This window comes from Pan troglodytes, chromosome 5, assembly GCF_028858775.2.
Source record: "Pan troglodytes isolate AG18354 chromosome 5, NHGRI_mPanTro3-v2.0_pri, whole genome shotgun sequence".
Lineage (NCBI taxonomy): Eukaryota > Metazoa > Chordata > Mammalia > Primates > Hominidae > Pan > Pan troglodytes.
Window position 1 is genome coordinate 36,062,399 of NC_072403.2, and position 21,696 is coordinate 36,084,094.

General features: G+C 46.5%; 2 protein-coding genes across 4 annotated transcripts; one reads left to right on the plus strand and one right to left on the minus strand.

Moving 5' to 3' along the window:
* Positions 1-1,763: 1,763 nt before the first annotated feature.
* TRIM10 (tripartite motif containing 10) lies at positions 1,764-21,633 on the minus strand. Of its 3 annotated transcripts, none has more exons than XM_009450868.5 (9): positions 12,335-12,449; positions 9,644-10,676; positions 8,362-8,457; positions 7,611-7,841; positions 6,585-6,607; positions 6,155-6,270; positions 4,950-4,982; positions 4,139-4,314; positions 1,764-3,599 (listed from the first exon to the last, which is right to left on the minus strand). In XM_009450868.5, the coding sequence occupies exons 2-9, from the start codon at positions 10,070-10,072 to the stop codon at positions 3,516-3,518; spliced, it is 1,188 nt and encodes a 395-aa protein (XP_009449143.4). In that variant the 5' UTR covers positions 10,073-10,676; positions 12,335-12,449; the 3' UTR covers positions 1,764-3,515. The 3 variants fall into 3 exon arrangements, with proteins under 3 accessions (XP_009449143.4, XP_054541520.1, NP_001065287.1); XM_054685545.2 differs by lacking the exons at positions 1,764-3,599; positions 12,335-12,449 and adding exons at positions 13,099-13,226; positions 21,455-21,633 and having other exon boundaries at positions 3,709-4,314; NM_001071819.1 differs by lacking the exons at positions 1,764-3,599; positions 12,335-12,449 and having other exon boundaries at positions 3,797-4,314; positions 9,644-10,072.
* TRIM15 (tripartite motif containing 15) lies at positions 12,853-21,472 on the plus strand. Its single transcript, NM_001045508.1, has 7 exons — positions 12,853-13,233; positions 16,340-16,435; positions 17,465-17,695; positions 18,406-18,428; positions 19,623-19,738; positions 20,098-20,130; positions 20,955-21,472. Exons 1-7 carry the CDS (start codon positions 12,853-12,855, stop codon positions 21,470-21,472), a joined length of 1,398 nt encoding a protein of 465 aa, NP_001038973.1.
* Positions 21,634-21,696: the final 63 nt, after the last annotated feature.

Here is a 21,696-nt window from a genome sequence, read left to right on the forward strand (position 1 = left end):
ATCACAGAGGCTAAGTGCCCTGGGAATTCAGAGGAAAGAAACAGCGAGCCTGGGAAAGTCAGGGTAGGTTTTGTGGGGGAGGTGGGGATTGGACAAGTGGGAGGGGAAGGTGAGAACATTCTAGGTCACAATAACCACATGAATGAAAGCATAGAGGTAGGAAAAAGCCACGGCACCTTTGTAGGAGTGTGAGGAAACCAACCTGGTTAGGCTGGAATGTTCAGGAATGGGGAAGACGAGAAGTCAACAGGCTAAATGGATGACACCAAGACATAGTGAGGTTTCTGAGTCAGGAATGAAGGGAGAAGTGGTGTTTAATGAAAGCCAGTCTGGATCGTTTGCACAAGAAGGACTGGGACAGAGAGTTGGGGGCTGGAAGGAGAGGGGAGGAGAAAGAGCCTAGTGTAGATGTTCAGAAAAAAGGTATAGTTATTTGGCAAGAAGCTGCAGATCTCAGAGAAACATAAGATCCCAAATCTAAGAGCAAGACATTAGCCAAGGAAAGAACACCCCTGAAAGTGACAGCTAGCAATTCCTGCATCCCAGATGGAGTTAATGTCACCAAGAGAACTTGTACTAGGAGTAGGAGGAGACTGACAGCCCCCAGGGTCTCTCCTCAGGAGAGAAGTCAGTTATACTGCAGATGCCTTCCAGGCCCCCCTTGGTCCCTTCTGACGTCACCGCAGATGATCGGGCCAGGGGTGGGAGTCTGAACAGCAGATAATTGGCCAAACAAGTCTATGAGGTCACCTGTCAAGGAAGACCTTATCAAAGAGGGACAATAGTAATTAACTGAAACCATCAGGTCCTCTCGGAGATTCAGAAGGGATCCATGATGAATGTGTCATTAGTTGGCAAGAAGAGCAGACACAGAGAGAATCAGAGATGCATGTGCAGCCACGATGTATTGGAACAGGTGTCCACGACCCATGCTGCTGAGAGGCCGCAGGAATATCCAGTCTTCACGCTTCTTTGGACTTCGAGCCCACTTCTTACCGGTAGGTCCTGGGCATACAACATACCACTGCATAATGGTCATGAGCACAGACTCGGGAGCCAAACCACAAGACTTCAAATGCTGTCTCTGCGACTTACTATCAGCTGATTTGAGACCAGCTGCTCGGCCTCCACATGTCTCAGTTCTCTTATGTACAAGATGGGCACCTACCTCCTGAGGTTGTTGTGAGGATTACATGAGTTAATATATACAAATATTTATTATGGTGTTTGGCCAAAATAAGTTCTATGTGTGCGATTGTTATCAGCATTTTTGGAATCTCTAGTTCTTCCTACAGGAACGAGTGGTGACCCCACCAACTCACTCACCCCTGACATAGCTTCTCACGGGGCCTGGCTCATGGTGGAAAATCGCATTTTCCTTATTTCTGCTTTTATAATAAACTTACCTATCATTTGAACTAACTTGAGTGGGTCTCAATTCTTTGCAATAGAAAGGGTTGCTACCATGTAAGCTGTGAAAAATGAGGTGTAAACTGTGGATGTTACAAATGTGCAACAGTCCTTCAGAGTCGGAAAGGGTAGCTGGGACTCTGGGGCCTCTAGACTTGAGCACTTCCTGGGGAGGGAACCCAGAGTCCCACTTCTGGCCAGCAGAGCAAGGAGGTTCATTAAGCTGCCTTATCTTGAAGTTACCAGGTTTTAGGATCTATCCACTCCCCCTGTGCTGACTCCATACTCCGAAAGCAAGTAAACTTCAAGTAAAATTACCCTAGGGGAGAAGCAGGTACTGACAGACCAACATGAGAGTTTTCACTTATGAGCAGTTTTATTTCTCAGTGTAAGACATATAAATTGTTCTCACTGACATATAACTATTAAAAGAAAAATAAAATAAAACAATTTAAAAAGAAGAAATATAAATTGTATTTCTGAATCCAAGTCACCTGTGGGGGTGTAGCCAGCATTAAAATAATCGCCAGGACCCATGCAGGCATCTATCTCTGAATGAGGCAGTGCAGCATAGCAGTTAAGAGCTCTTGGGTCAGACACGGATGAACTGGTTGCATGATCTTGGCTTGTTACCAAGATAAAGTGACACAAGATGTGTAAAGCTCCCGAGCTGCAAGCCAGGATCTTCATACACATACATTTTAGAGGATAATAGTCCTTTCAAAAGACACAGCTAAAGCCAATAAAAATAAACAGAAAAATAGGATCTACTTTTTAGTGGAATCACAGGTTTGGGTGCTTTGGATATGTTTTATCATTATATAGGCACTTGTGTGTGTCTGTATTTTTTTGAATATACAACATTTTAATGAGATACTGCACACTCCCAGGGAAAGCAATTCAATCTCTAATCCCTGGCTTCTGATCTCCACCTCTTTTCTACCTGCTGAGCTAAGGATGAACAACAGAACTTCTCAATTGAATTCTAAGCTTGGGCCTAAGCACGCTGTGCCCTCTGCCTTTGAGTTTGCACCCTGGATGGCTCCCCTCCTCCCAGGAGACCCAGTAGGGAGATGACAGAGCATTGTAGTTTACATCTGAGCAGAGTAAACAGATGATGTTAAGGAGACTGTCAGTGAAGGGCATGATTATGCAAAATAAAATACAGTAGTGACAAGAACAAGAAAATAAAACATGGTCACTCTTCCATCCCATTTCTCAGATATCACTACAGTAGTCTCAATTACGGTAGTCTCAATTTTTTAGGCTAAAGGTCATAGGTCATCCAACTTATGCCCTGGCCTCCTTCTGGAATTCTTTTACCTAGCAGTTTCTGAGCCCACAGCTGAGCTATTTGTGACCCATTTGCTTCCACTATCTCATTTCTTGACCTCAGATGGTAATCAACTGATCAGGAAGACGATTTCCGCAGGGTTGAGTGTGGTCCCTGGGTTATGATTTGTGGCTATACCTTATGTCCTCCTGCCCCCAGGCCCTGCACCTTAATCTCACCCAGAAGTGGCAACACCAAGAGGAAGGAGGCAGTGAGTGGTGTCGGCTGGGGATGGCACACATCTGCCCATGAGGACAATGGAGACAACCCAGTGCTCCATGAGTCACAGGTCATCCAGCCAGTTCTCTGCTGTTTCCTCTTCTTAAGATGCTTCTTCCCCTCTTTTCCCTATTGACCGTAGGCATCCTTTAGACCACCCTTTTCAGAAAGCCATCCCCCACTCACCCTCTCCTTCCAGGCTGGGCTATGCCCCTTCCCCTGAACTCCCATAATGCTGGGGTTGGACTTCCCATAACACCCACCACACTGTGCTGTAATTTCCTCTTTATGTTTCTCTGTCTTCTTAAGAGCTCTTTCAGATATAGAGCAGGGTTTTTTTTCTCTATATTTTCAAGTCACCAGTGGCCACCACACTGCTTGGTTCATAGTTAACACAAACTAAATGGTTCTAGAGAATGTGATTACATGAACTCTAACACTATTGGAAGAAAACAAGATGAAAAGAGGTGAGATGCCTTGTTTAAAGTCATACAACTGGTTGCCAGGCTGGTTCAAGAACCCAGGTCTTCTGACTTCAAATCCAGTGCTCTTTCTATGCAGCTACTTCTGTGCCAAGCAAGGATGGTGGTGAGCAGAACTGGCAGCAGCTTGAGTCCCCAGGTACCCTGGCCATCCACTGGGCATTGGGGAAAGGACTTGATCAGTAGATTGAGTGTCCTCTCCTCTATCCCTTACCACCTGGCCCCATCCCATCTTCTAAAGCAGTCATTTCTATTCCAAGTCGTCCAGGTGATTCAGCCAGGGATCAAGTCCACATGGTACTTGGGTTGATATGAGTCCTGTACTTAGAGGAGAGTAGGTAACTGCTCCTTCTCAGGAGCTCAGGAAGAAACTGGACCCTCGGCCCCAGAGCCCAAAGAAGGGAATGACCTTCCTAGTGAAGGAGGCAGTGAAGGTGTAGATGGGCTCTCGGGTGACAGCGTTGGTGAAGGTCACCCAGCCCACCTCATAGTCAAGAGACACCCTCACCTGCCAGGGCTGCTCCTTCAGGGTCAGCCGTGTGGGGAAGGAGCCCAGAGCCGAGACGAAGCCCCAAGCCAGCCTCACAGCCCACACCCCCTCCTCTGGCCGCAGCCGAAGCTCCCCCTTCCGCTGCACATCCTCGCTCACCACACCCACGGTGCAGCTGCCCCCATGGGCCAGGTCTATACTCACCACCCACGTGTGTCTCCCCCCTGTGATGCCAGTGTGGGCCAGAACACAGGTGGCCCGGTCAAAACGCTGGGGGTTGTCTGGTGAGTTCTGCCATTTGTAGGAGAACTGAGCCCGCTGGTGGTCCTCAGACAAGAGGAGCTTGGGGTGGGAAGTCTGAGGGTCTAGAGAAATGTGAGCTGTGGGGATAACCAAAAGGGACATATTGAGAAGCTTCCATAAATTTAGGTCCATCCGTGGGTTAGAGAACCCCCTCCAACAACTCCGTGACTCCCAGGGTCTTAGGCTGGTTGATTGAGAAATGACAGCCTTGAAGGGGTCCATTCTGTTCATTTTTTTCCCACCCACAGGCCGCCCTCCTTCTGTCATCTGTGAAATGACATCTGAGAGGAATCAGGGGTTCCTCACCGTTCTAAAGAGGTGATTATAAACCCAGATCAAAGTCCCCTTTATCCAGAAAGCATTCCCAGATGGACTTTATCCCATTCTGCATTAATCTTTCTATCTACTCAACATGTGCAGATCAGGATGTGAGCTTCATACCACGAATGTAGTATGTGTATGTGCTTGTCCTTTCTTCATGCTTCTCCTGAGAGCCTTACAAACAATGTGACACACACACACACACACACATGTATATATACACACATGTATTATATACACACACATATGTGTATATATAATATATATGATGTGTATATGTATCCATGGGTGTTTGTTATGACTATTGTAGTGCTCAGTATAGAATCCTGCAAAATTGCCTCTCCTTTCCGAGGACTTCTCATTCTCTCCCATCCTGACACAGGCTGCTTACCTGGCTCATAGTCCAACTCAAAGCATAGTTTTTCTGTAAAGAAAATAAACCAGGATGAGATTTTATTAGTCTTACAAAACCATCAGACACTTAATGATGAGAAAACTGAGGCCAAGAAGAGGGAAGGGACAAGAAGAAGAATGGAAGCTGGAATCCTCTAGACCAGTGGTTCCAAGCTTGCATCAGAATCATCTGGAGCGCTTGTTAAAACACATGTTTCAGATTCAGGTGCTCTGGGGTGGAGCTGAACATCTGTATTTCTAACAAGTTCCTGGGCAATGCAGCTGCTGCTGCTGATGGGAGCCCCACTGCCCTAGCCCTGAGCAAACAGGGACCATGTCTGCCTTGCTCACCTCTGTACCCGCAGAGCCCAGGACATAGTAAATGCTCAAGAAATATCTGCTTAATGAATAGAGAAATGGGTTCATTTATTTATTATTCCACTTGGAAATAATTTGGGGGAGAGTCAAAGGTCAGCCTTTGATTAGAGTGAAATTTCCTTCACTGACAGGTCACTGGAAGTATTTGCAGGAAATGGAATTATGGGAAAAGTCCTTCTAGGGTGACATAACTGTGGGTGGGTCATTTAAAAATTGGTGTCATCATTCATTCTGTCATGGTTAGTGAGGAGGTGGTTGGCAGAGAGCCATGTCCCATTCCTGACTCTCATTCCAAACCCTCCCCCACACCCTACCACCACTCCCTGTTCCGGAAAAGGAAGTGGAGCACAGTCCCCACAGGACCGTCTAACTCTGAGCCAGACTAAGAGAAAGAGAGAAGGAAGGAGGGACGAGCCAGATACCACAGGGTCAAGATAAACTGTTGTTGGCTGTTAATTAACAATGTTCATCATCAAAAACTTATCATATATTACAAATGTTGCTGTGGGATTTTTTAACTTATTAAGAATGATATATTGTTAATCATTATCTTTCATATTGCTTAATGACCACTGATCAGATTTGTTGAATTATTTTAAAATCAGTTTAACTTTTTCACCAGAAATATTCACCTTTATTCTCTTTCTTCATTGTCACAATATCCTAATAGGCAGATTTTGTAAAAATCTGCAAATAAGGAAATCAAGGCACAGGAAGGAATAAGGCTTGCCAAAGTCACACCTTTCAGCAGTGGAGCGTGGAGGCCACTCCTAAACCTGGGCTTCATGGCCACCTGTGCTCTGTGGAGGCCTGGGGTTCTCTTACCCAGAAACATCTTCATCTCCCTCTGCAGCGGGAGGGCCTGCTGGGGAAAGTCCCGAATCCTCTGGCCCAGCTCTGGCGACACAGCCACCGGTTTCCGGCACTTTCTGGTTTCACATCTAGGGGCACAGAAATGGCTGGGTCTGGGAATTATCATCCTTAATAATGTCTCCAGACTCAGTCGGTCATCTTCTAATAGGGCATGAAGGTGCTAGTTCCTGCAGGCAGACGTACTTCCTCTAGGATGAATCCCACTGCCCATTTTTGGGCATCTATGGATATACCTGAGAAGGCATTTGGGTATATAGAGGTTTATATGTAAATTTGTATCCTTAAGTGAGAATGTTATATACTTGTGTGGCAATAACTAGGCATGAGGTACATGTATGTATATTTATATGGAAAAAGAAAAGAGAGAAACTATATTGCTTACCTTATTAGAGTGCTTCTGATGTCCTAGGAGAAAGAGATACCAGGGATTCAGTTTCCAGCTTCTCCTTTCCATTTTTCTTTCCTTTCTTTTTTTACTTTTATTTTATTTATTTTTTGTTTGTTTGTTTGTTTGAGAAAGGGTCTCACTCTGGTGCCCAGGCTGGAATATAGTGGTGTGATCACGGCTCACTGCAGCCTCAACCTCCTGGGCTCAAGGGATCCTCCCACCTCAGCATCCTGAGTAGCTGGGACTACAGGTGTTTGTCACCATGCCTGGCTAATTTTCTTTCTTTTTTTTTTTTTTTGTTTTGTAGAGATGGGGTTTTGTTATGTTGCCCAGGTTCCTCCCACTTTTCTTATGACTGGAAAAGACAAAATATATTTCTAGCCCTGGACAGGAAAAGGATACCAGATGCATAGAGTCACAGAGCATTAGGACTCACCCACCTCTGTGGATCAGAGCCCAAAGCCTTTATTTTTTAGATCAAGATGGTGAAGTGACCTTCCCCTGCTCATTAGAGGCAAAGTAAGTCTCATACCAAGGTCTCCTGTTTCTCAGTCCTAAGAGCATCATTCTAAGTCATGCTGCCTTTCCAATACCTTGTGGGGACCCCAATATCTCTCCTCCAGTGTGAGGAAGTGAAATAGACCAGGACAAACTTCCTGACTGGTGGTTGGTGACATTTAGGTTATAGAGAATGGTTTGCAACGTACTTAATACTTTTCAAAGTGCTACTTTCACTTCCATCTTACTGTTGGATCCTCACAAAAGCCCTACGAAATATTTAAGGAAAGTATCCTCCCTATTTGGCAGATGGTGGGACGGAGAGGTGGAGACCAGAGAGCAAAAAGTGACCAGGGAACTCTTGGAAAAGCATGAACTAGAATTGAGACCTTCTGGTCCTCTGACCCATCTCCCATCTGGGATACAGAGATGTGTGAGTCAGGGAGACATGGCTTAGGCAAGACAAAGATGCAAGAGTCACAGGACAGCACAGGTGGGGCAGGGTTCTGGTTCAGGCCTCACCGTCAGGAGCTCCCTTGCTGGCCTCTCATTCTTCTCCTCCAGTTCTTCAATAAGAGCACTAAACCGGCAGCTCTCCCCAGCAATCAGCAAATCAAATTCATCCCGTTGCTTCAAGATGTCCCCATCCAGGCTCTCCAATTGTGCTAAGAGGATGCTCTGCTGTTCCTCTAGAAACTTCCTCAGGTGTGCGAACTCAGAAATCACCTGTTGTCTCTTGGTGGACACCTGAGTCTGAGGGGGCAGGAGGCGAGCCCAAGAGAAAGTTTGCTTTCTCCTTCTCCCTCTGCTCCTCTTCCTCCCCTGTCCCCAGGTAGATCTGGAACTGTGTCATGGTTTCCTTTTCACTTGTCATCCCATTTCGGGAAGCAAGACTCACAGTGTTGTCTCAGCACCATCTGCTGCAGCTTCTAAAAGGGGTAGGGCTTACAGGAGGTGTAGGAGGAGGTGGTAGGGACACCCTACCTCCTGTCTTGTACGAAAAGCACATTATGTGCACAGCCCTGAGCTACTTTACAGTCACAATCTCATTTAATGCTTACAGTAATTCAATGAGGTCATGATGATTTTTACTCTCCATTTTACAGATAAGTAAACTGAAGTTGGAGAGTTGCTTGAGGTCATAGAGTTAGTGTCAGAGTCAGGATTTAAACTCATAATAACTTCAAAGCCCTATAATCTATGTTGCCTCAGTTTCAGGAAGACACTGGACCCTGAGGAAGGGGAGGAACCTGGGGAAGGGGTGATGACTTACCAGGAGGACTTGCATCCTTTTATTTTCTCTTGACTGGATTTCTTGAGTCTCCTCTCTCTCTTTTCTTAGACGTTTAAGACACTTATGGATTTGTTCCTGGGGAGAAGGAACATAAAATACTCAAGATGGAAAATGATTTGTTCAGGTTTGTCTGGTCATCTGACCCTCTGCCTCCAGGAATGAAATGGCCCCAGGAGAGGAGTCCCTTCCTTAGCTGACAATCCCTGAGCCTTCACCACCCTGACAGCTTACTCCCTTTGGGTCTTGTTCCTCTTGATTTGTCTCCAAGACTTTGGGTCAGGACTTTTCCCCTTTATCCTGTGCCATTAGAGGCGGTGACTTGGTTTTCCCACTTGAGTCTTCCTTCAGGTTTAACATTCTATTGTGTTTTGCTTCGGGTAAGTGGTATCTGGGGTCTGTACTGAGTTTGATATGCCCCGCACTGAAATCATTCTGAGTTTCCGACTCATCCCAAAGGAACATGTGTAAATAACAACCCTCCCTTGTTACTGAAATCAATTATCTGTGTATGACTCCAGAGGGGAGAAAAAACTTGGGTAATGTAAAAATAATTGATAAATTGTTTTCAAAATTATTTGCTCCAGAATAGAGTTAGGAACAGGTACACACACGTGATAAATATGTGTGTTCAAAGATATATTAGAATTCTCACTATCAACTGCTAATTAACTAATTAAGACATCCACACACAGACTTGTACTAAAACATAATTCATAAGCACAATGCATAAACAACTAAAACCAGCACACATTCATTTAATGACAGATAAAATGGCATGCCACATACATTTACCCAGCCTGAATATATGTAAACATGAATTTATTCACAAACAGGAGCTCTCAGTTACACTTACACACTCAAATATATACATACTCAGACTCCCATCCAAACACACCAGACACACTTCTAAACATGCAAACATTAACACATATACACACTGTTTGTACAATCATTCCCTCAAATGCAAACTTCAGACACACCTGATCCATGGCACAGACACACACACTCATGTTTGGTCACTCATTCATTCAACAAGTACTTGTTGAACTCCTGTTATCTGTTGGCCACAAGTGAACACAGAACACACTCAAAAAAACATAAAACATAAACACAATTTTCCATGCCTGGGTCTATTGCCTGGGTGATCATTTAAGTAAGGAGAAAGAATTTGGCCTCCGGGTGGCCTAAATAATCCACAATTCTCCTGTTTCTCTTAGTCCAGTCCAGTCCACCCTGGGATCCCCCAGTTCCCCTTTCCTACCCTATAGGGAGCCGCCGCATCCTCCAGGAAGCGCATGGTGTGGGTAGCGTGCTCCCCAGCCTCCCGGCACACCACGCACAACTGCATCTCATCATCCTCACAGAAGAAGTAGATCTTCTCTCCGTGCTCTTGGCAGACATCCTCCTCTCCCAAACCCAGTGTGGACACCAGCTGGAGGCGCTCAATGTTCTCCACCACGTTAGCCAGCTGCCAGTTGGGCCGGAAGCTCCCAGGGCGGAAGGGTTCTTTGCAGAGTGGGCAAGTAGGGGACTCCTCCAGGTCTGGGCCTGGTATCTCACAGTAGCGAGTAAGGCAGGCCCGGCAGAAGTTGTGGCCGCAGTCGATAGTGACCGGCTCCCTCAGGGTACCCTGGCAGATGGGGCAGTTGACTTCATCTGCCAGGCTGGTCACAGAGGCGGCAGAGGCCATGCTGGTACTGCTGCTATGGCTTCCTCTAGGCCACTCTCTCTGCTTGGCCACGGGGGAAGGGCTGGGTCACACACTCACACACCCACACATGCACATGGCTGGACACAGGCACATACTAAATATGCACCAGCACCCATATCGTCACACACTTGCATCTCTGGCAGCCAGGGTTCTATTCTCCTGCCAACAGCAGAGATGGGAAATAGCAGAGGAGAGGAAGGAAGAGGGGCTCACAGCATTTCAGAGGTGACCTTAGATGACCATAACCAGGGGCTGGCCATTCCTTTCTGCCCATCCAGAGACACTCACAGTAGAAGGAAAGTGGTGATATGTCAGCTGTCCACTGTCAAAAGAAATATTCTTTTGGGGGCAAGTGGGAGACTGGGTCACAGAGTGGAGATGCCACTCCAGCCTTTCTGCCATATGGCCAGCTGTCTCCAAAGAGATTGGAGGTATCAGCCAGCCCAGGGCTTGCCCATCAGCAAGCAGGAGAATGTGGGGACTCAGATAAGGTCCTTGTGCCAGGGTGTACACTGCACCAGCAACTTCAATGGTGATGCCTCAACTGGCCTGCTGCAGGCCTCAAAAGAGGCTGGAATATTTCCTATGATGGGGAGGAGAAAGAAAACTAGTAATGGCCAGAATTTATTTACAATGACGGTACAACTTACATTGATACAAGCAATTTAAAAGTATGATCTTATTTCTGTGTCTGCTCTGCAACATCAGTGCTATTAGGATCTCCATTTCATAAATGAGAAAGCTGAGGCCCAGCCAGGCTATTCAGCTTGCCCTAGGCACACAAGTAAGAAGGTGAGTGACCATAAATAATTTGCTGTCAGATCTGTCTTCCGAACAATGCTATTCAACATAAACGCAAAGTGAGCCACATATGCAATTTAAAATTTCCTAGTGGCCATATAAAAATAGTCTAAACAGGTGAAAGTAATTTTAATGATGTTATTTTATTTAGTCCTATATTTCCAAAATATTATCATTTCAATATGTGATCCATATAAAAAGTCATTAATAAGATATTTTACATTTTTAAATTTGTGAAAAGTCTTTGAAATCCGGTGTGTTGGCCGGGCGCGATGGCTCACGCCTGTAATCCCAGCACTTTGGGAGGCCTAGGCGGGCGGATCACGAGGTCAGGAGATCTAGACCATCCTGGTTAACACGGTGAAACCCCGTCTCTACTAAAAATACAAAAAAATTAGCCTGGCGTGCTGGCCGGCGCCTGTAGTCCCAGCTACTCGGGAGGCTGAGGCAGGAGAATGGTGTGAACCCGGGAGGAGGAGCTTGCAGTGAGCCGAGATCGCGCTACTGCACTCCATCCTGGGAGACAGAGCGAGACTCCGTCTCAAAAAAAAAAAAAAGAAAGAAAAAGAAAAAAAAGAAATCCGGTATGTATTTTACATATACAGCATGCCGCCATTCAGACCGGCCACATTTCAGTGCTCAGTAGACACATGTGGCTGGTGGCTCCTGTATTGGACAAACTAGTTCCTGGGCTGCACTCGTGGCAGGAAGAGCAGAGATTGGATGGGAAGGGGAGGTAATAAAGTGATTAGAGTAAAAAGGGAGCAACCACAAGGGGCTAGGCTGATCACCCAGTGGGAGAATGGGGGAAGGCCCGGTTTTATCCACAGATGTGTGCATGGGTGAAGGACCGTGGCTGCAGATCTTGGTCTTGGCGTGAGGTGTGGGAGGAGCGTAGGGCTTTAAGCCAGGAGACTGGGATCGTCCCTGACGTGATACTTTCTAGCTTTGTGACCTTTGGAAAGTCACTTTACATTTGGAAAGTCAGTTTACATTTCTTTCTCTGTAAAAGGAAGGTAATAATGTTTGCCTAGAGGGTTATTAAAATTGAATGTAGTAATATAAGAATACTAAACCCTAGATAAATGTGGTTGAAACTGATTATCTTTCTGACTAATCGTTTTCTAATGTGTATCAACATAAATCATTTGCATTATGGTTTCTTGCCTTCTCCCCGCTACAGTAAAAATAAATAAATAAATAAATAAATAAATAAATAAATAAATAAATAAAATAGTCCAGTGTTACCCGAACCCCAAAGGGGACTGTTGTGCCAGGTGGGGGATTTGGGACCGTAGGAGGGGCCACCATGGGCAGATGTGGTGAGGGAGGAAAGGAGAGCAGAAGAGGGGACCCGATGAGCAATCCTTACACCCTACCTGCAGTGTCGAAACTGCGTCCCGCCCACACACTTCCCGCAGAATCTCCCGAAGTCCACACCTCTCACTCCAGCCTGGACTTTGATGCTGTGGGCACGCCTCAGAGCCAGAAGTTTATGGCTCCCACCTGCTCAATCTGACAGGAAGCTTCTGCTCCCCAGTTCTCCCCAGCCACTGTGGTCTACAGATTCCAGGAAACCCATCCCCCTGTGACCTCATGGTGTGCTCTGTTCTCCACCCTAGGGACCAGAAGGAGCCAGGAGTAAAGAACTGGCTTACTTGGCCGCCACTGGGAAATTCTGGGTAATTCGAGACGCCCTGGAATTTGGACCCACTCCGCTGATAGGTGGTGGCCAGGGTTCTAGGGAACACAAGAGGCGGAGCCAGGTGGCTTCCCTGTGCTGGCATTCTTGCCTCTCTCTCTCTCTTTCTCTCTCTCTGTCTCTCTCTCTCTCTCTCTGTCTCTCAGCCTTGCAGCCGTTTCCCTCTGCGATTCATGTAAGTGTGACTCGATTTCAGGGAAAGGGAACTCGCGTGGGCTGAGGAGACCGGAGTGGACGGGCTGGGGAAGGCACCGTGATGCCCGCAACCCCGTCCCTGAAGGTGGTCCATGAGCTGCCCGCCTGTACCCTCTGTGCGGGGCCGCTGGAGGATGCGGTGACCGTTCCCTGTGGACACACCTTCTGCCGGCTCTGCCTCCCCGCGCTCTCCCAGATGGGGGCCCAATCCTCGGGCAAGATCCTGCTCTGCCCGCTCTGCCAAGAGGAGGAGCAGGCAGAGACTCCCATGGCCCCTGTGCCCCTGGGCCCGCTGGGAGAGACTTACTGCGAGGAGCATGGCGAGAAGATCTACTTCTTCTGCGAGAACGATGCCGAGTTCCTCTGTGTGTTCTGCAGGGAGGGTCCCACGCACCAGGCGCACACCGTGGGGTTCCTGGACGAGGCCATTCAGCCCTACCGGGTAAGAAGTGTAGCTTTACCTAGGGCCTGTTTGGGGCAGGATGATGTCCTGTTATGAGGGGAGGAAATCGGGCGGGGATCTGGATGAAAGGCTTCCACATCAGGGAACCCTAAGGTTATAGGGACTTTCGAGGCATTCCCAGACTGAAGGCAGATAGGGCTCCACTTGGATGTGTGGTAGTTCCTGGTCTGGGGGGAACTTCAGCTCCAGCTCTCAGAGGATCCCACAGAGGTGGAGTGCAAAGAACTGTAGCCTTGGCTTCACTCACTATGGAAAGAAAGCTCCAATGCCGAGTGGGATCTTCTGCAGATTATGGGCAGGGTAAACTTGTTCTCCCAGGATCCAGACTGGAAATGGGATTTATAGGGCCCTGACTGCCAGGGCGCAGAGGGGAGGGAGGAGCTGGGAAGGGGAACCTGCTAGCACTGCTCTTCTTCTTGAGAAAGGGAGGGTGGCAGTAGTCCAGAATTGTGAGAATTCCCCATCTGGCCTTGGGGCACTTTCCTGTCAGCCTCTCAGATCTCTCTCTTGTCATCCAGTCACCAGGTCTGGAAGTGGTTACCTTAGAAACATCTCCCAAATCTTTAATTCTGCCTTATCCTCACAGCCAGGTTCTCCCTATCTCTTGCGCAGACTTTGCAGTCTCCATGGCATTTCCTGTCTCCATTCTCACCCTTTCCAGTCACCTTCCAATCTGCTGGGAGACAGATCCTCTTAAAACACAAAGTCACTCATCTGTGCAAAATCCTCCCATGTATACCTAGTGCCCAAAGAAAGTCCAAGGTCTTTAGCAAGACATTCAAGGCCCTTTGCTGTCGGGATCCTTCCTCCCTGTCCGGCCTCATCGCTCAGCCTCCCTCCTCAAGGCACCACGTGTCTGGCCAGACTGAGCTGCGCTTGCTGTTTTTTCCTGAGTTGTCTTATTCATTCCTGCTTCCGATACTTTTTGCACATAGTCTCTTCCTCCTAGAATACTCTTCTCCCCTCCTCCCACCTCTCTCTCTCTTTTTAAGTATACAATTCAGGGGCACTAAGTCCTTTTCTCTTTTTTTATTATACATGTTCTGGGATACATATGCAGAACGTGCAGGTTTGTTACATAGGTATATACGTGCCATGGTGGTTTGCTGCACCCATCAATCTGTCATCTACACTAGGTATTTCTCCTAATGCTATCCCTCCCCTAGTCCCCCAAGCCCTGACAGGCCCCAATGTGTGATGTCCCCCTCCCTGTGTCCATGTGTTCTCATTGTTCAACTCCCACTTATGAGTAAGAACATGTGGTGTTTGGTTTTCTGTTCTTGTGTTAGTTTGCTGAGAATGATGGTTTCCAGCTTCATCCATATCCCTGCAAAGGACATGAACTCATCTTTTTTATGCCTGCATAGTATTCCATGGTATATATGTGCCATATTTTCTTTATCCAGTCTATCATTGATGGACATTTGGGTTGGTTCCAAGTCTTTGCTATTGTGAACAGTGCTGCAATAAACATATGTGTGCATGTGTCTTTACAGTAGAATAATTTATAATCCTCTGGGTATATACCCAGTAATGGGATTGCCAGGTCAAATGGTATTTCTCGTTCTAGATTCTTGAGGAGTCGCCACACTGTCTTCCACAATGGTTGAACTAATCTACACTCCCACCAACATTGTAAAAGCATTCCTATTTCTCCACATCATCTCCAGCATCTATTATTTCCTGACTTTTTAATGATCACCATTCTAACTGGTGTGAGATGGTATCTCATTGTGGTTTTGATTTGCATTTCTCTAATGACCAGTGATGACGAGCTTCTTTTCATAGGTTTGGCCACATAAATGTCTTCTTTTGAGAAGTGTCTGTTCATATCCTTCACCTACTTTTTGATGGGGCTGTTTGTTTTTTTCTTGTAAATTTGTTTAAGTTCTTTGTAGATTTTGGATATTAGCCCTTTGTCAGATGGATAGATTGCAAAATGTTTCTCCCATTCTGTAGGTTGCCTGTTCACTCTGATGATAGTTTCTTTTGCTGTGCAGAAGCTCTTTCATTTAATTAGATCCCATTTGTCAATTTAGGCTTTTGTTGCCATTGCTTTTGGTGTTCTAGTCATGAAGTCTTTGCCCATGCCTATGTCCTGAATGGTATTGCCTAGGTTTTCTTCTAGGGTTTTTATGGTTTTAGGTCTTACATTTAAGTCTTTAATCCATCTTGAGTTAATTTTTATTTCAGGTGTAAGGAAGGGGTCCAGTTTCAGTTTTCTGCATATGGCTAGCCAGTTTTCCCAACACCATTTATTAAATAGGGAATCCTTTCCCCGTTGCTTGTTTTTGTCAGGTTTGTCAAAGATCAGATGGTTGTAGATGTGTGGTGTTATTTCTGAGGCCCTTCTTCTGTTCTGTTTGTCTATATGTCTGTTTTGATACCAGTACCATGCTGTTTTGGTTACTGTAGCCTTGTAGTATAGTTTGAAGTCAGGTAGCATGATGCCTCCAGCTTCATTCTTTTTGCTTAAGATTGTATTGGCTATGTGGGCTCTTTTTTGGTTCCATATGAAATATAAAGTAGTTTTTTTCTAATTCTGTGAAGAAAGTCAATGGTAGCTTGATAGGGATAACACTGAATCTATAAATTACTTTGGGCAGTATGGCCATTTTCACAATATTGATTCTTCCTATCCATGAGCATGGAATGTTTTTCCATTTGTTTGTGTTCTCTCTGATTTCCTTGAGCAGTGGTTTGTAGTTCTCCTTAAAGAGGTCCTTCACATCTGTGGGCACTAAGTCCTTTTCTCTCCCTCTCTATTCAACTGGAAATTTATCTTTCAAGGCACATTGTAAATGTTTTCTGCTTTCCAAACCTTCCCTTAGGCCTACAGGCAGAGCTGACCTCTGTGTTCCCATCTCACTGTGTGTACCCCTGGACTATTGCATTTATCTATCTGTATTTTAATCACTTGACATTGACTTCTTCCTGAGATGGTGGTCTCTTTAGGGCAAGGACTGGGCCTTTTCCACCTTTGAACCCCTCAGCACTCAACAGTGTGCCCAGGATGTGATAGTTAATAATTGTGAGTTGAATTATTAATTCAGTCACCTCTATCCACCCATTCTTCTCCCCACAGGATCGTCTCAGGAGTCGATTGGAAGCTCTGAGCATGGAGAGAGATGAGATTGAGGATGTAAAGTGTCGAGAAGACCAGAAGCTTCAAGTGCTGCTGGTACAGGCCACGTCACTGGCTACCTTTTCCTTTGAAGGTTTTCTTAAGAGACTCTGGGGAAACCCGTTGGCTGGTATCTGTTTCCTGGCTGAAAAGAACTGACAAACTGTTCTCATTCACCTTCCTGTGGCTGCACAAAGGCATTTGGGATCTCAGACCATGAGCACTAGAAGTGGTTCTGATGTCTTGCAATCCAAGATCCATCTTGTATATCACATTTTACAGAGCAGAAAACTTAGGACCAGAAAAGCAATGCTGCCAAGGCCACATAGCAAAGCTGAAGTTCATGAGGAACCTGGATTTCTTGACCCTTAATTCATTTTTCTTTCCATCCTAGTCTGTTTGCCTGAACACACCACCTTCAGATGGGAAGCTTGGGGTCAAAAATATATGTTAGTGTCGGGATTCTAGTCCTGACTACAGGCTGACCTTGAGGACAGTAGGCTGATGGTGTGGCTACATCTGGATCCCTCACGCCTCTTTTTTCATGCTATAAAGTTATGGAGGAATCACAGTGTGAGGATTTCTGGTACCTTGACCAAGGAGAGAGTGTGGGGACAAAGCAACCTATCCACCATCCCTCAGCTCTCATCAAAGTATGCCCTGTAGTTGGCGATTTCCACGGCTAAAACCAAAATTACACACTCTCCCACTAAGTTGTGTTGACTCCAATCACAACTTCCTTTTGCCTCTAAGAAATTATTACAGTCTTCCCCACCTAACTCTAAGAAGGCATAGTAGGGTTACGATGGTATTGTAGTTGTGGAAATATTTTTGAAAAGTTCAACATCATTCTGAGAGCATAATGTAGCATTATTATTAGAGTATCTAGCTAAGACAGTAGCACAGCCCTCATCATTGGTAAGTTCATCCTGAGACCTAACTACTTCTAGGCATATTAGTAAATGGAATGAGTCTTGGAACCAGTTACTCCCTATCCCTGTTAATCAATAATAAGTATATAGATGATCATCCTGGAAGCTATCTCTGAGCCCCTTCCTAACCATGTCTGCCTTTTATCCCTTGAAGACTCAGATCGAAAGTAAGAAGCATCAGGTGGAAACAGCTTTTGAGAGGCTGCAGCAGGAGCTGGAGCAGCAGCGATGTCTCCTGCTGGCCAGGCTGAGGGAGCTGGAGCAGCAGATTTGGAAGGAGAGGGATGAATATATCACAAAGGTCTCTGAGGAAGTCACCCGGCTTGGAGCCCAGGTCAAGGAGCTGGAGGAGAAGTGTCAGCAGCCAGCAAGTGAGCTTCTACAAGTGAGAGACACTTCACCACTTTGTAGGATAAGAGAGGGACTCCACGGGGAAGGGGGTGGGCACCATGCTTTGGGCTGGAGAGAGGCAGGAAAGGGAAGTGGAGAGAGGTTAAGGGGGTGCAGATCCAGAGGGGCTGGAGACTTGCCCAAGTCATACGCTGTGGTCATGTTAAGGGCTTTAGGGTTAGACAGTCTTGGATTTGAATGTTGGCTCTTCCAATTGTGTGACTTGAGTGAGTCTCTTAGCCTCTCTAAACATGGGGACAGCAATAGCACCTCCCTCATAAAGTTATTGCAAAATTATAAGAAACAATCCATAAAAAATGCTTGGCATGATTCCTGATATACAGAAAGAACTCAATAACCGGTGTCTGCTATGGTTATGAATATGTGATCCTGGCTCACATCAGGTCCAGCTGATAACTGAAGGCAGGCCCCTGCTCTCTACCACCTCCTAATCATTGCAGACACAACCCACCCCCACGATAAGGCTGAAACAGGGAAACCAGCACAAATGAACTGACTACAGAAACCCAAATTAGTAAGAAAACATGATGTAAAAGAACAATCTAATGAGTAGGTAATTAAACAGGACAACTCTCTGCAGAAGGAGAGTTTTGAGCTCATATTTTAAGGGAAAAGTGATGTACAGAATCCCTGACAGGAAGGACTTATGGAAACTAAATGTATGTTCTTGTCTTTCTTTTGCAGGATGTCAGAGTCAACCAGAGCAGGTAGGGCCCACTCCCTGGTCCTGCCTCCTTTTACTCAACATCAAGACTGAATGGGAAGGGGCAGGGGCACTTACTGCCACCCACTTTGCCAGGAAAGCAAAGGCACTCTGGCAGACACACTGTCTCATTCAACTGTGCACAAACAGTCCAAACTCACTAAAGATTTGCGTTCTAAAGGTTCATTTTTAAATTGATTGGTTGGTATTGGGGACACATTTTTTCCCCTAGAAGTGAAGTTATAAATAATAATCATGTTTTTAGGTTGATCCAGGAACATTTATTTAATCTATGAAATTATTAGTACTTGAGTCAGTATCTAACACCATTTAAAATGTAATTTAAAGGGGGAATACTTTCTGTAGACTATGATAAGCATGGAAACCAGGAATACCAGCCTGTTCTTTCATTCATTCATTTTTTACACACATCTCTGGTTTCCTTCAGAATTTTCTAATGCTACTGTAAAAGGACAGCCACCAGGAGCCAGAGGCATTGTAAATGCATGGCCCTTTCCTTCCCTGTCTGCTATAAGCATTAGCAGTCTGCACTGAGATGAGGAGAGGTGTAGTGACTACGGAACACTTGTCATGTGCTTTGTGCCTATTCCCGTGCAGGGAGGATAAACCCAGGGTCCATGAATCAGGAAGTGTCTCCAAACATGCTTTTCAAAGCACATTAGAAGTTTAGATCTAGAAGGGCTTGGAGGTCTTCCAGTCTGATGAAGAAACTGAGACCCAGGGGGTGAAGAGTCTTCAAGGTAATGCAGCAAGTGTCTAATGAGGACTGAGCTGGGACCAGAATCAGGAGTTTTTTTCATTGCAATATTTTCATTGCAAATAACAGCATACACAAGGGTAATTTAAGGCTGTTTTCAAATGGTACCCTGTTGCCCTCTAGAGACCAAAAGGGGTAATGATCTCTGTCCCTCAGCCCCTACAGAACTAAACATTCTCCTAAAGGGGCTTACCTCCAATTCTTGAGAAGTGATTATCCTTAGTTCCTCTGAGGTTTAACTGAAATGCCTCCTATTTTAGTAACTACACATTTCCAGCAAAAGTAAAGAAATGATACTAAATTTGATTATTCACCACAGACGCCAAGATCATTCTTTAGTCTGATTTCAGCCTCACTTGGTCTCACCCGAACATTTGTTTTTGGAATTTGGACCTAACTGGTTACCAAACCTGTCTGCAGGTGTGAGATGAAGACTTTTGTGAGTCCTGAGGCCATTTCTCCTGACCTTGTCAAGAAGATCCGTGATTTCCACAGGAAAATACTCACCCTCCCAGAGATGATGAGGATGTTCTCAGGTAAAGGGGAAGGCGCCACAGTTTTCCCCAGTCCCATTAGCTGCCCTCCTGTCTTCCACCCATCTCCATCCTTCTCTGCCCTTGAAACCTGGCTCGAGACATCTTCCCTCCCCAGAGCCTTCCCTTAGTGATCTCAATTTATTCAGGGGCACGATTCCCAGAGCATCTCCTCCACTCCCTAAGGACAGGTGCAGGACTGAGAGTCCAGGAGGGTGATGACCCTTCTCCTCCACTAGACCGCAGCAGAAGCCGAGTCTTCTGTCCTCATCTTCACATTGTACTCAAGACACCTTGCCCCTGGGGGTGCCTATAAGAAGTAATAAGTCACAGATCTCTCTTTCTATTTCTGCTTCCCTCAGAAAACTTGGCGCATCATCTGGAAATAGATTCAGGTAAACAGCTTGGGATTTGGGGAGTCATTCTTCCATTCATCCATTCAATCCATGGCAGCAAACAGAGCAATAAAATGCATGAATTCTGGAGCTTGATTGCTTGAGTTCTCGATTCCAGTTCTTGCTAGCTCTGAGACACTGGGCAAGTTATTAAGCCTCTGTCCCACAATATTTTCTTCATCAGTAAAATGAAAATAAAAGTACTGTACCTGTCCCATAAGTAGCTGTGAGGACAAAATAAATTAATACATGCAAAGAGCTTAGTATATTACCTGACTCATAGTAAGTGCTCAATTAATGTCATCTAATTGTATAGATATTACTCGTTGAAAAATACTTATCAAGCCCTAGTTTTTTGAGCAGCATTGTGCTGGGCTCTCCACTGATTTGAGCAAAAAATGTGCAATTTTTTAAAAATCACATTTATTTTTAAATTGGTGCTTAATTTAGAAGTTGTTTCCATAAGCATCACCTCACTCACTCTGGTATAGGTAAGTGCTTTTCAAACTTAATATGCAGAAACGTCTCCTAGGGATCCTGTTAAAATGCAGATTCTGATTTAGTAGGGTGGGATCGGGCCCAATATTCTGCATTTCTAACAAACTCCCAGGTAGTGGGGATGCTGCTGGTCCCTCCCGCCGCACTTTGAGAAGCAAATCCTTAACAGCACCACTTGCTGATTAGGTAGAAGGGCGGTTCAGAGAAGTGGCCCAATGGCATGCTGCCCAAGTCCAGTACTCCTTCTGCCTCCCACGTGCGTTGCCTGCTCTAGGAACATCTGTGGTTGCCGCCCGCTGTTGATGTCTGCGCGCTCCTCCCTCTAGGGGTCATCACTCTGGACCCTCAGACCGCCAGCCGGAGCCTGGTTCTCTCGGAAGACAGGAAGTCAGTGAGGTACACCCGGCAGAAGAAGAACCTGCCAGACAGCCCCCTGCGCTTCGACGGCCTCCCGGCGGTTCTGGGCTTCCCGGGATTCTCCTCCGGGCGCCACCGCTGGCAGGTTGACGTGCAGCTGGGCGACGGCGGCGGCTGCACGGTGGGGGTGGCCGGGGAGGGGGTGAGGAGGAAGGGAGAGATGGGACTTAGCGCCGAGGACGGCGTCTGGGCCGTGATCATCTCGCACCAGCAGTGCTGGGCCAGCACCTCCCCGGGCACCGACCTGCCGCTGAGCGAGATCCCGCGCGGCGTGAGAGTCGCCCTGGACTACGAGGCGGGGCAGGTGACCCTCCACAACGCCCAGACCCAGGAGCCCATCTTCACCTTCACTGCCTCTTTCTCCGGCAAAGTCTTCCCTTTCTTTGCCGTCTGGAAAAAAGGTTCCTACCTTACGCTGAAAGGCTGAAGTGGGGCGCGCGAAGGGCGGCGAAGCGGAGACGGCGGCTCTCCGGGATCCAGCGGCTCTCCGGGATCCAGCTCCGCCCCTGGCCAGTGTGCAGCCCGGGGGCTCCCTGTGCCCGCGTGAGGTGAGAGAACAGGGGACTTGAGTCTCGAACAGCGGTTGTTTTTACTTTATTTATCTTAGGCCCTCAGCTCCCTGACGTCCTGAGCCTCCCTGTGACGCTCCGG